Genomic DNA, 12,500 nt, shown 5'->3' with positions numbered 1-12,500 from the left:
GTCATTAAAAATCTGAAAATTGTAAAAATAAATAAAAATTTATAAAACGATCCAAATTTACGTTCATCTTATTTTCCATCATTTTCTGATTCCAAAAACATATAAATATGTTATATTTGGATTAAAAACAAGCTCTGAAAATTAAATATATAAAAATTATTATCAAAATTAAATTGTCGAAATCAATTTAAAAACACTTTCATCTTATTCCTTGTCGGTTCCTGATTCCAAAAACATATAGATATGATATGTTTGGATTACAAACACGCTCAGAAAGTTAAAACGAAGAGAGGTACAGTAAAGCGTGCTATGAAGCACAGCGCAACCGCTACCGCGCCAAACAGGCTCGTCACTTTCACTGCCTTTTGCACTAGCGGCGGACTACGTTCAATTTCATTTTGTGAGTTCCACAGCTTGACTAAATGTAGTAATTTCGCCTTACGCGACTTGTTATTGTTTGTCTGTTGGTTCGTCCAACATTAAGATCGATAAATCCAAATTCTATTAAATATTTTGTTGTTGTGAAAACGTACATTTCGTGTGTGTGTGTGTGTGTATGTATGTGTGTGCGTGTGTGTGTGTGTGTGTGTGTGTGTGTGTGTGTGTGTGTGTGTGTGTGTGTGTGCGTACGCGATCGTCAGTGTGGGCGTACGTACGTGGGCGTACGTACGTGTACGTGTGTGCATGCGTGCGTGTTGGTACGTGCGTGCGTGCGTGAGTGCCTGCATGTGTGCGAGCGTGCGTGCGAGCGTGTGTGCGCGCGTGTGTGTATACGTTTTAATAAACCCCTGTTTAAACAAACAACAACTCACCAGATTTGTCTTCGCTGTGTTTCCTCTTCTCAGCAGGTTTGCTGTCACTTCTACCAAGGAACTCTTCTCGCGCAGAACAGGACTTTCCGCGGTTCACGTGCTTGTCTGTGTCTCTTCCCAACACCGGAGACTCTTCGCGTCTAGTGTTCTCGCTCTCACTGTCAGAGTCCACGTGTATTTCTCTATCACTCAGACTGTCGTTTCTTCTGTCCGAGCCGCGGGACATTCTGCGAGCTCTGTCTCTGTCGTTTTCACTGTGTTGGTCCTCGTCGTCCGAGCTGTCAAGGTCTGTACCCAGGGGTTGCACCAGACGCGGGAAGGACTGTCCGGGTGCGCAGAGACTGAGCGGCATCCAGCCAGGGGTTAGTGGGTACTCTGCAAGACTCATCATGCCAGGCGTACGCACTGCACTCCCTCCACCACCGCCACCACCGCCAGAGCAACCTCCTCCTCCAAAAACTCCGAGTCCGTGAGGCGGAGTGTTTCTGCTAGAAGACCCCCCAGACTGGTGACGAAGCCTTCCCGAAGGGTCTCGTAGGAGGAGCTCACGGGGGGGATACCCCTCCGGCAGAACGGCTCCGGGCGACATCCTCTGCAAGGCAGCGTGCTGCAGGGACACTGGGAGGCCCATATGAGGCATCCCAACTCCCACGCCCATACTGAACCCTTCCATGGCGTAGTGACGACCCAGGAACTCCAGGGTTGCGGAAGACGGGATGCCGTCCGGGCCGAAGTGGGAGGGGCTTGTGGAGGAAGAGGAGGGCGAGGTGGCGTTGCGGAGGATGCGGTTGATGCTGCTGACGGAGGGGATGGAGGAGGAGTCACACACGCCCTGGCCCAGGAGCTGCTCGCGAATCTCCCAGGCGAAGATGGAAGGCGACTGCTGCTTCAGCTCCAAGATCTTGCGCACGACCTGAGGCGTGGCCACTTGCTGGAACACACACAAACCAACATCATCAGTTCGCGTTCATTGATTTATGTGAAGATTTAGCCTCTGCACTAGAATTTTAGCCGAATGAGTATTATATCTATAGGCAACATGTGAATAAAGAAACCATCGTTTTGTTGTTACGTCAAGTTCTTTATTATGTGAAGCTTCAGCCTCTGCACTAGATATGTTAGCCGAATGAGCAATATGTGACCCTCCATCACGGAATAAGTCGCATGTCACCTTTGCATGATTTTCATATTTTTACATTGTCCTAGAGTTTTTTTTATGCTCTATGCAGTGAAGAAACCCGTTTTAGAAAAGAGCGCAAACTTTTCGAGTTACAAGCCTGTGACTAAGGTGACCCTCACACTGTTACCAGACATCCCCCAAGCCTAGCGCAGAACCGCGCGAGGTGATATGCGACTCATTCCGTGGTGGAGGGTCACATATATCTATGCCGGGGCAACATGTGAATAAAGAAACCAGCGTTTTGTTGTTGCGTCAAGTTCTTTATTACGTGAAGCTTCAGCCTCTGCCCTAGATTTTTTTTTTAATCTGAAAGACTTATATATAAGTGCAAAATGTTAGTACAGAAACCATCGATGTGTTGTTTGCGTTCAGTTATTTAACAACAAACAAACAAAAAAACGAATACAACAAAAATGAAAGCAGCAGATATCACGCAGTCAGTGTGTCAGTCCATTAATCGATCCATCAAATTACAAAACAAAACAAAACAAAAAAACACTTACCCTGACCTTGGGTTTGTTGCCGCCGATGGAACCGGGTTTGATGGAACCAGTTTCGTAGAAGCGTGTGAGGATTTTGCTGACGCAGCCATGGGAGACAAGCAGCTGTCGTGAGATGTCGCAAGGGCGAACACCCAGCTGCGCAAGTTCGACTATCCGGCATCTCACGCTCTCCGGCAGAGGGCGCCCGTTGACGAAGACGCCACCCAACTGGTTGACGCCCGTCTGACCTAAAAACAGGAGACAGAAAAATGGTTGTGATTCTGTTTGGTAAAACAACCTCTAAAGTCGGGGTAACATGCCCCTAATGGTTTAACCGTTAGGGCGTTAAAAATCAGTTATCATCACCATCAGGCATCACCATCATCATCATCATCATCATCATCATCATCATCATCATCACCATTATCATTTGGTGAAACATGCATAGCTTCCCGTGTGAACGAGCAAGTCGACAATCACAGGAGTATCAAGGCTTGAACACAAAATGAGAGCATCCTACGACATAAACACATTCCAGAAATCCACAGCCTGGCTGTGTTCTGTGCAGAATGGCAATTTTTCGCTGGGTTGATTCTGCATGTTGATGCTGATGCCAGCTATAAATTAATTCAACAACAACACATCCCGCACTTAAGTAGCCAGGCTGATGATATTTGAAGTGTTTTGACTTTGAAGGATGCGTGTATAGGTTACCATGAGAAAGTATTTCAAGATCTGTGGTGACTGTCATGATGGGTTACATAAGAAGTAAGGTTTTGCTTATCTTACTCGAGACAAGCGACTGCGCATGTTCCAGGCTATTGCATGTCTCTCGACTCCCCTGCTTTGCGAATCACCATTGTCCCATAGGAATTTGGTTTAGGGAGTCAAGTGACCTTTGGGGTTTTTTTTTCTCAGGCAGAACCTGTTCGACAAATTAAATAAATTGGGGGACAACTCGCAGCTCGGGGGAAAGAACTCATCTTCAAGGGACAACTTAAAGTTTTCGTTGTTTTATGATGGATTTCTGATCTGACAGTTTATTTTACGACAAGATGATTTTCTAAATATCCAAACCGCCGCGCGTTGAGGAAATTTTCAGAAAATTCTGAGCATACAAAGGTCGCCAGAACTCTCAGCAAATATTTCCTTGATGTTTTGAATTCACTATTTTCTTCATGCGTTATAAAGGGCTGTCTACGTAGAATGGGCGATGGAGAATGGCTTGACGGAGAATAGTTGATGGCTTGGAAGGTTAAATAGCTGACCACGAGTTTGCATGGCCCATTAATATATAGATGGACACGAATAAAAGAACATTCACCGCGTCTAAACTAGAAAAAGAAATGATTGTCCTTTCGTCCAGTTGCATAGACTCGACATACTCTTCGGGTGGAGGAGGGTTACTTAGTAGCTAGATTTAGAGAGAAGAAAAAGCCCACCACTTTCTCTTCGCCACCTCATTTTCTTTTGCCCGCTGGGATGCGCGCGCACAACGAAACTCAAGAGTGCGTGTTAAAAAGTGTCGCAGTTTAGACTGACGCCAGCAGAGAAGTTCTGTTCGCAGAAGAAGCGCGATCTGCGATGTGTGTTATGTGCGATTAATTTGCAACCCGAAGCTCTACTCATACAATTTATAACTGTTCAAAGTGAGACAGTTCACAAATTAAGGTCTGCCCTATGAATATACGTATTCTATTGATATTAGGGAAGAAATAGAACTCTAAAGTCGTGAAGCGGCAACCGGCTCCAGGCCGCCATCTTTGATTTTCCCAAGCGCAACCTAGGCAAATGTATGCTACAGAAATGCAGTGAAAGATCGACTTTAGCGTCCACTCCAGACCTTAAAGTAGGAAGATATGAACTGTTAAAATAACGATCAGGTAACCTATATCCAATAGATTAAAGGTTTTCATACAGAAATAACCAAAACATGATTACAAAGTCAACGATAGTAGATTCGTAGAATCGCCCAAATCAACGAAAGACGTTTGTGTTTTTGGTGTGAACTTCGTTTCACAGCCAACCGGAAATGACGTGTACGCAACATTTGTGATGTAGCACTTCATTATGGCACGAAACGAATGTGGTTGGTTGAAAAAAGCCTGTACTAAATAAGCCTAGTGGTGGGGGGAGTGGTGGAGGTACAGTCGTACCCCCATTTTAAGACCTCCAGATAGTTGAGAAAATCGGATCTAAAATATGAGTGTTTTAAAATGGGGGCAAGGGGCGGGGATGTAGCTCAGTCGGTAGCGCGCTGGATTTGTATCCAGTTGGCCGGTGTCAGCGTGAGTTCGTCCCCACGTTCGGCGAGAGATTTATTTCTCAGAGTCAACTTTGTGTGCAGACTCTCCTCGGTGTCCGAACACCCCCGTGTGTACACGCAAGCACAAGACCAAGTGCGCACGAAAAAGATCATGTAATCCATGTCAGAGTTCGGTGGGTTATAGAAACACGAAAATACCCAGCATGCTTCCTCCGAAAACGGCGTATGGCTGCCTAAATGGCGGGGTAAAAAACGGTCATACACGTAAAATTCCACTCGTGCAAAAAACACGAGTGTAGGTGGGAGTTTCAGCCAACGAACGCAGAAGAAGAAGAAAATGGGGCACATTTGCAGAGTTTATGAACAGAAAATCTGAGAAAAAAGGGTCTTAGAAGGGAGGGGGTCCTAAATTGGGGGGTCCTAAAAAGGGTGGTGATGAGGGTCGTCCTCGTCGTCGTCGTCGTTGTTGTTGTTGTTGTTGTTGTTAGCTCTCGTGAAAATGCGAACGTACCAATAAAAGTTGATGCATACAACATATATTTTTAGGCTTCGTATGTTGTTACTACTTGGTAGAATATTTGTGTAAGTCGTATTTCAAGATAACGATCTTTCATTAACACAGGCATCAACCGTAAGACATAAATACACACTTAGTGCGTTCTGCTTGTGTAATTTGATATGTGAAGAAGAAAACACTATTTTCTGCCTATTTTAGCATTGCGTGAAAGTACTAGGTTGACCAACTCGTTTTCCTTTGTTGTCAGAAAATTTACAAATGTCCTACCCCTTCTTTCAGTTAATTTACAATTTTCCTAGATTTCTTTTTAGGAAATTTGTAAAATCCCTGAGTGAAACAGGAAATTTACAAATTTACAGACATTTTCCGGGATTTTGTCAATTTCCTGGTTTTGAGAGTTTATTGTATTGTAAATGTACAAATTTACTGACATTTTCAGGGATTTTGTCAATGTCCTGGTTTTGAGAATTTACTGTACTGAATAACTCCCGAGTTAAAAAAAAGAAACACGCTTCGCTTGTTTACGTATGTTAAGTGCTTCACACACTAGCAGCACAAAGTAAATTCACACGGTGTGGAAAATCAAGCTTGCACCGACAGACCTTGTTTAGGCCATAAAACTGGCTTTGAAAACTTGTTATGTGCGCATCAACGCCGTTTGTGATGTCAATTTTCCCCGCTTCCCACCTTCCCCTTTCCTTTGAGGGAAAAAAAAATAGAGAGAGAGAAATGAAAATGGGAACCTTTCAGGCTGTAACATATCGTAGTCGCAGCGATCATCGTGTTTCTATTGGAGTCGCAAGGCCTCTGATGAACACCTACCCCTACTAATTGCCCATTTGCAGTCAAAGAGCGACCATGCCTGAGTTGTCGCCCATGACTCTCCTGCCGCGGAGTCGAGAAAAAAAAACACCGCCCGATAGAATCGTCACAGTTTAAATATGGCGTAGCGGCAGAGTTTGAAGGAGAGGGAAGAGGGAGGGCGACAGGGAGCCGTGTCGTCAATGATGTAGATGTTTACAGGCGCGCTCACCCGTGTAAAGCATCAAACATTACGCCCTGTTTATTAAAAAACGGTGAGGTGGTTTGCTATATGGTTGCTTTTGCGGAGTATCCATACTGTGTCGCGGCAAACAGTAACAGCGTAAAGCAGTTTATTTAAAGGGGCAGTGTGGCTACCTTTTCCGGGTAGACACATTCGTGTGTTTCCAGGCGATCTGAACTGTGGAAGGCATTGAATATTAGGTAAAATTCAAGAACAGTGTCCCAAATAAACTCTCTCTGTCAACATTCTGCCATGCATGTAGCCATGTCCCAACAAGATGAAGACGAACGTTGTGTAGTGAATCGAATTTCGAAGTCAAAATTATCGTTTTTTGCCACGATTGTGCCTCAGTTTGAACACCTTGTCACAGCTCTCTCTGTCTTGAAAGTTAGTACCTTAATTGCAACAGCTTCCCTTTAAACAGAACACCGTTTGTTATTGAATTGTATCAAACATTACATCCCATGTAACCGCGTGAGGCGTTTGCTGTTCACCTCCTGAGAGTACAGCAGCTTAAAGGGGCTGTCTAACTAACGTCAACTTTCTGATGCAGCATATCAACAAAACATGTCCTTAATTGGCTACTGCATGCTGCCACTGAGGATGTTTGATTTCATTATCATCAACTCTCCTGCCAGGTTTACAAATTCGGCGGCCAAATAAATAATTTTGGGACAAATAAACTCAGTATTAATTTTGTGCGCGGAGACTCTGTTATTTTTATGCACACAAAATGAAATTAGATGATATCTTTTCATCAGCATAAAGGTAAGATAAAACAAAATATGTATATAAATAAAAATAAACATCGCAAGATTGGCTGTTCGTTGGTGTTCTTTTTCCACTCAGTGTCCTCTCTCTTCTGTCTTCTTCTTCTTCCTTTTTTTTTATCCATGGTGAAAAACACACAAACATTTACCCAGAGCACTCACATACTGCTTTAAATTCGGTCATCACCAGCATTTAAAGCGGATTCCATTAGCACCGTATTAGACAATTACATATATATATAAATATATATATATATACGACTAGTGTCTGTGTGTCTGTGTGTCTGTCTGTGCGCGATGCACGGCCAAAGTTCTCGATGGATCTGCTTCAAATTTGGTGGGCTTATTCAGAGAGACCCCGGACACAACCTCATCGATGAGATATTTCAACACGTGCTCTCAGCGCGCAGCGCTGAACCGATTTTGGTTCCACCTCAGCTATTTTGGTTCCACCTCAGCTACCCGGGCCCCCATACCGACACACCATAGCCGCTACACCACATCACAACGCCAAAGTTCTCGGTGGATCTTTTTCAAATTTGGACACCGTATTCAGCTACACCCCGGACACAATATCATCGATGAGATATTTCAACACGTGCTCTCAGCGCGCAGCGCTGAACTGATTTGGGTTTTTGTGTTCATTTCACCATTATAAGTAACTCTTCCTTATCTTCTCCAGTGTTTGGCGTTTATCTCCCTTCCTTCGTGTGGCTTTCCCGTTCAGTTGTAAGTTACTACTATTTTTAGAATGTCACTGCGCTGTCCACTGCGCTGAGCGTCTTCGGATATTCCCGGCGTTCTGTTACTGTTACTATTTTTAGAAGGTCAACGCAGTGTACAGAACGTAAATTGGACCCGTAAATTATCCTCACTGTAAAAGTGCAAAGGTCGAATCCATTTATAGCCACGCGAAAAATACACTGTCATCTATCTCTCTATAGATACGGCTTCTCTGTGTTTTTGTGTGTGTGTGTGTTTGTGTGTGTGTCTCTATGTGAGCAACACCTGTGCATTGTTCAGTTCTGTTTGTGATGTGGTCTGGCGGCTTTTGTGTAATTTTATGTACTGGCCTTCCTTTGAGAAGCCATAACTTGCTCAGTCCTGTTTGAGTGGAGTTCGCCTCCACAGGTGATTAACACGGTTACATTCGTCGACAAGGATGTTACTCGATATGGTCAGAAATGGCATTATGGCCACTGAATCATTTTCGTGCTGTTCCCATTCCACGAATCTGGGAGGGACCTAAGCTTGGCGGGTCCATTGTTCGGACCCGGCGAAGCCGGCGTACGGCTCTAAGTACTTCTTCCCGGCGAAGCCGGCTACCCGGAGAAGCGGGTATTCATTCTAGTAAATATATATATCATATATACCATACACTGGTATCACCATGCATGCAGTGTGTGAGAACTTTCGTTTCTCGCAAAACAGGATCAAAGAAAAAGCATGACGATTAAAGTCATCAATTTCACGTTACGATGTCGCGCGTGACGAAAAGGGGATTAACTGTGAATGGAATGCATTTTAAAAGTTTAACTAATTCACTGCTCTCAAGCGGGGGAAGGCTTCGTTAGTCAACACATCAAAATGTCCTCCTTTGTTAAAAACTTTTTTTTTTCTTTATTTTTTTTTTTTTTACTTATTTATTTGTTTGTTTATGTATTGATTTTTTTTTTTTTTGGGGGGGGGAGGGGGGATTCTTTCAAGCCCTGATCTTAAGACAACCCGAAGCCTCCTTATCCACAATTTTATCAACACGCTATTGACAATTCGACCAATCAGTATAGTGCCACCAATGAACTATATATAGACATGTATATAACGAAGGGGTTAAAAGAGCTTCGGTAATGGTTTCGATGAGCGATAGCCGAGAATGGAGACGAAACTACTTTCCCTTGCAGACAGTCTCATGTCTCGTTTCTATAGAATCAAGGCCTGGAACCACCCCGTTTTCTTTGACGCTCAAGTGCCGTGACGCCATATTACACGACGGGGAGAGAGTCTATACCCGTTTTATATTTATATGGCGAGGAGAGCACTTACCCGTTTACACTTTCTGTTTCATTGGTGACAGGGAACCTCTTTTAAAGATTCCCCCCCCCCCCCCCACAAACAAACAAAAACAGGAGAAAAAACCCAGCATCTGGTCTTAAAGGCTGCCATATTCGTAGCGTTCATGAATTAATTCATATTGTTTACATGTGCCAATAATGTTATAAAACTGTACCTAAGGGGATATAATAACGATTGGATGTAGCTTTCGAACACGGAAAAAATTATTTCAGTATTGCAAAGTGGTGTTGATAGTGTCGAATGTAAACAGAACAGTCTCAAACACCATCTTTGGTTTACGAAACGTCACGAAGTAACGTCAACGGTCTAAAAATAGCCCAAGTCCTGGAGAACTGTTGCTAAACAATGCAATAAAGAATTAATTATTTCTCGTAATTGGTAAGGACTTCAAACCTAAAACTTTGCAGGAAGCTTAATTTATACATCCCCGCAACGATGGGAAAAGCCCTGGAAGTAATTAAACTAATTAAATAGGACTATGTCAGCCTTTTAAAGGGAGAGAGTCTTTACATCAAAATATATCATTTAGAGACGTTATCAACAAACAACTAGAAAAGTAAATAAGAAAAATAGAGTATAGAAAGGGAGAGGACTTATTAAATGGGCGTTCTTATAAGGTGGAGGGCGGGAGGTTCCACTATATTTTCTGAGAATGACTTAGAATCTATAGATCTGAGAGATGAGATTTAATCGGGTGGCATCGGGCAGAAAAAAATATGGGCGTTTTTCTTATCTTTTTTTTTTCGTCCGTGATTTTCATTTTCGAAATGTTCTGTTTGATCACGTTCAAATACATACTTGTAAATAACTGAATATAGATCAGTGGTTTAATCTTTGCTGGAAACCGCCTGCAGCTGCAGGGCCTGGCGTATTTTGTTGTTGTTGAAAGATAACAGTGACTCACTTATAATTCTTGCAGTCTCATCTATGAGTCGGTTCCCCCGCCGCTCTCTCACACACACACACACACACACACACACACACACACACACACACACACACACACACACACACACACACACACACACACACACATCCACACACCAAATACCACATATTAGATACTGATATGGTCGATTTCGTAGCAGCCAAATTTGTTAAAGTTAAACGCAGTCTATCTTCATTTGTCTTTCAAGATAATCACACAAATAAAAAAAAATTAAGTTTTTGAAAGATAGCAGTTCTTACCTGTATGAGGCATGGGCGCTTCTGTCGGACGAAAGGTCTCAATGGCGAACTGAAAAACAGAAGAAGACACAAATAATGTTACTCGTCTATAATTATTATAGATCGCAGACGACAAGCACATAACACATTTTCTACACGGAAGACTTTGCTTATTTATTTCGGGGCTAGAATGTATTCATGTGTAAAATCATGTTCGTGTAATAGCTGCCTTTGTCGGTCTGTTTTTCATTTGTATGTATATTTATGAGCTATTTTTCTTCTCTGTCGTTGTCATCGAGGTCGTTGACGCCGAAGAAAAAGAGTGGGTGATAACGTTGGGAATGGGGATATAAAAAATCTAGGTAGATATGTTATAGCTATACAGTTGTGCGAAAGTGTGCAATAGAATAGTCATTATTCACAAGAATGTTGAAAATAATTGAAAAGAGAAAGAAAGAAAGAAAGAAAGAAAGAATAAAGAGGTAAAAAAATAAAGAAGGAAGGAAAGAAGGAGAGGAAGAAAGGAAGACTAAACGAACGAAAGAAAACAAAAATACAGACAGAAGAAAATAATTAGGAGTACTTAAAGAAAAGAAAGGAAGGAAGAAAGAAAGAAAGAAAGACAGACAGACAGACAGACAGACAGACAGACAGACAGGCAGGCAGGCAGAAACAAACAACAACAACAACAACAACAACAAAGAAAGAAAAAAGACACACTGAGAGTCACAACGACAAACAAACACAAACAAAAACAAAGTAAAATCAAATAGAAAAAAATAGAAACAGAAAAGAAAAGCGTTTAACAGAATGAAGTTATATTCTGCTACATACGAGTAAGCCACAACGCCATTTAATTGTCCGTAACGTACAATGCATCAACTCGAAAAATACAGGGTGGTGCCATAAGTCATGCATATCGGAAGACGAGAATTTAGTTACTGAGTGGGGTACATTTTGGGGGAGCTAGAGCAGATGGCTTTCCATAGTTTACCAAGCATCGCACGGTCTGATTATTTTTTTTATTATCCACTCGAAGAATGAAAGTAGCAGTAATTACACCAATCAGTGGTATGCAGTACGGAGTACTCTACTAATTCCAATGCAAACACGCACAAAAACTCGGTCATGCACAGTCGACCACACACACAGACAACAGATTCGTGTAACTGATTAGATTCAAGTATTTATGACAAATCTCCAGCAGTAGGTTCAGACGTCGGCCTCTTAATCGGAAGGTCGAGGGTTCGAATCCCGGCCGCGGCCGCCTGGTGGGTTAAGTGTGGAGATTTTTCCGATCTCCCAGGTCAACTTATGTGCAGACCTGCTAGTGGCTTATCCCCCTTCGCAAGCACAAGACCAAGTGCACACGGAAAAGATCCTGTAATCTATGTCAGAGTTCGGTGGGTTATAGAAACACGAAAATACCCAGCATGCTTCCTCCGAAAGCGGCGTATGGCTGCCTAAATGGCGGGGTAAAAACGGTCATACACGTAAAATTCCACTCGTGCAAAAACACGACTGTACGTGGGAGTTTCAGCCCACGAACGCAGAAGAAGAAGAAGAAGGTTCACTTGGTATAAATAGGCTTATAAAACGGTAATACTCAAGAATACTTTATTTTTGATTCAAACCTGTTGTGTGAGCGTTTTGCTCTGACGACTTAATTTGCTGACCCATGCAATTAATCTGTGAAATTCGCCGCAAAATAAGATTAATGTTATGATTGTCAAACTGATAAAAGTGATGAAAGAATAGTTGACTGCGGTTGATGAGAAGAAATGTGTCTCAAAATAAATCAGCCGCAACATTCCTAAACGAATGAAAGAAGGAATGATTAATAAATGTAAAAAAAATATGAAACAACGTATAAATAAATTAAAAAACCATGTGAGTGTGTGTAAGAGAGTTAGGTAGTGATTGAATAAATTAATAGATATATTAATAGGTAAAATAAATAAGCAATGAACAATTAATAAATAAAGGGATAAATACACATATGAAACCACGCATGCGGACTTTGTGCTTCTCGTTTGAGAGAAAAACTACTGAAGTGACAATACAGACACGAGAAAATCTATACACGCAAGGATAACACCGCTTTCACGTATACCTCGGAAGCAGATTTAAACAAAAAACGCGTTCAGCTGGCGAACGCATGAGAGAGAACTCATTGCTCCTTTGGCTC

At 42.4% G+C, this 12,500-nt stretch overlaps 1 protein-coding gene across 1 annotated transcript in view; it reads right to left on the bottom strand.

Moving 5' to 3' along the window:
- LOC138964710 (uncharacterized) overlaps positions 1–12,500 on the bottom strand; it is a 35,780-nt gene that overhangs the window by 5,387 nt on the left and 17,893 nt on the right. The window contains exons 2-4 of the mRNA XM_070336737.1: positions 10,334–10,382; positions 2,496–2,722; positions 813–1,743 (exon numbers count right to left, since the gene is read on the bottom strand). Coding sequence (XP_070192838.1) covers positions 813–1,743; positions 2,496–2,722; positions 10,334–10,346 — 1,171 coding nt within the window. The 5' untranslated portion in view covers positions 10,347–10,382. The remainder of the gene's footprint in view (positions 1–812; positions 1,744–2,495; positions 2,723–10,333; positions 10,383–12,500) is intronic.

Source organism: Littorina saxatilis, linkage group LG4 (assembly GCF_037325665.1).
Source record: "Littorina saxatilis isolate snail1 linkage group LG4, US_GU_Lsax_2.0, whole genome shotgun sequence".
NCBI lineage: Eukaryota > Metazoa > Mollusca > Gastropoda > Littorinimorpha > Littorinidae > Littorina > Littorina saxatilis.
This window is presented reverse-complemented; position numbering and strand designations above follow the sequence as displayed.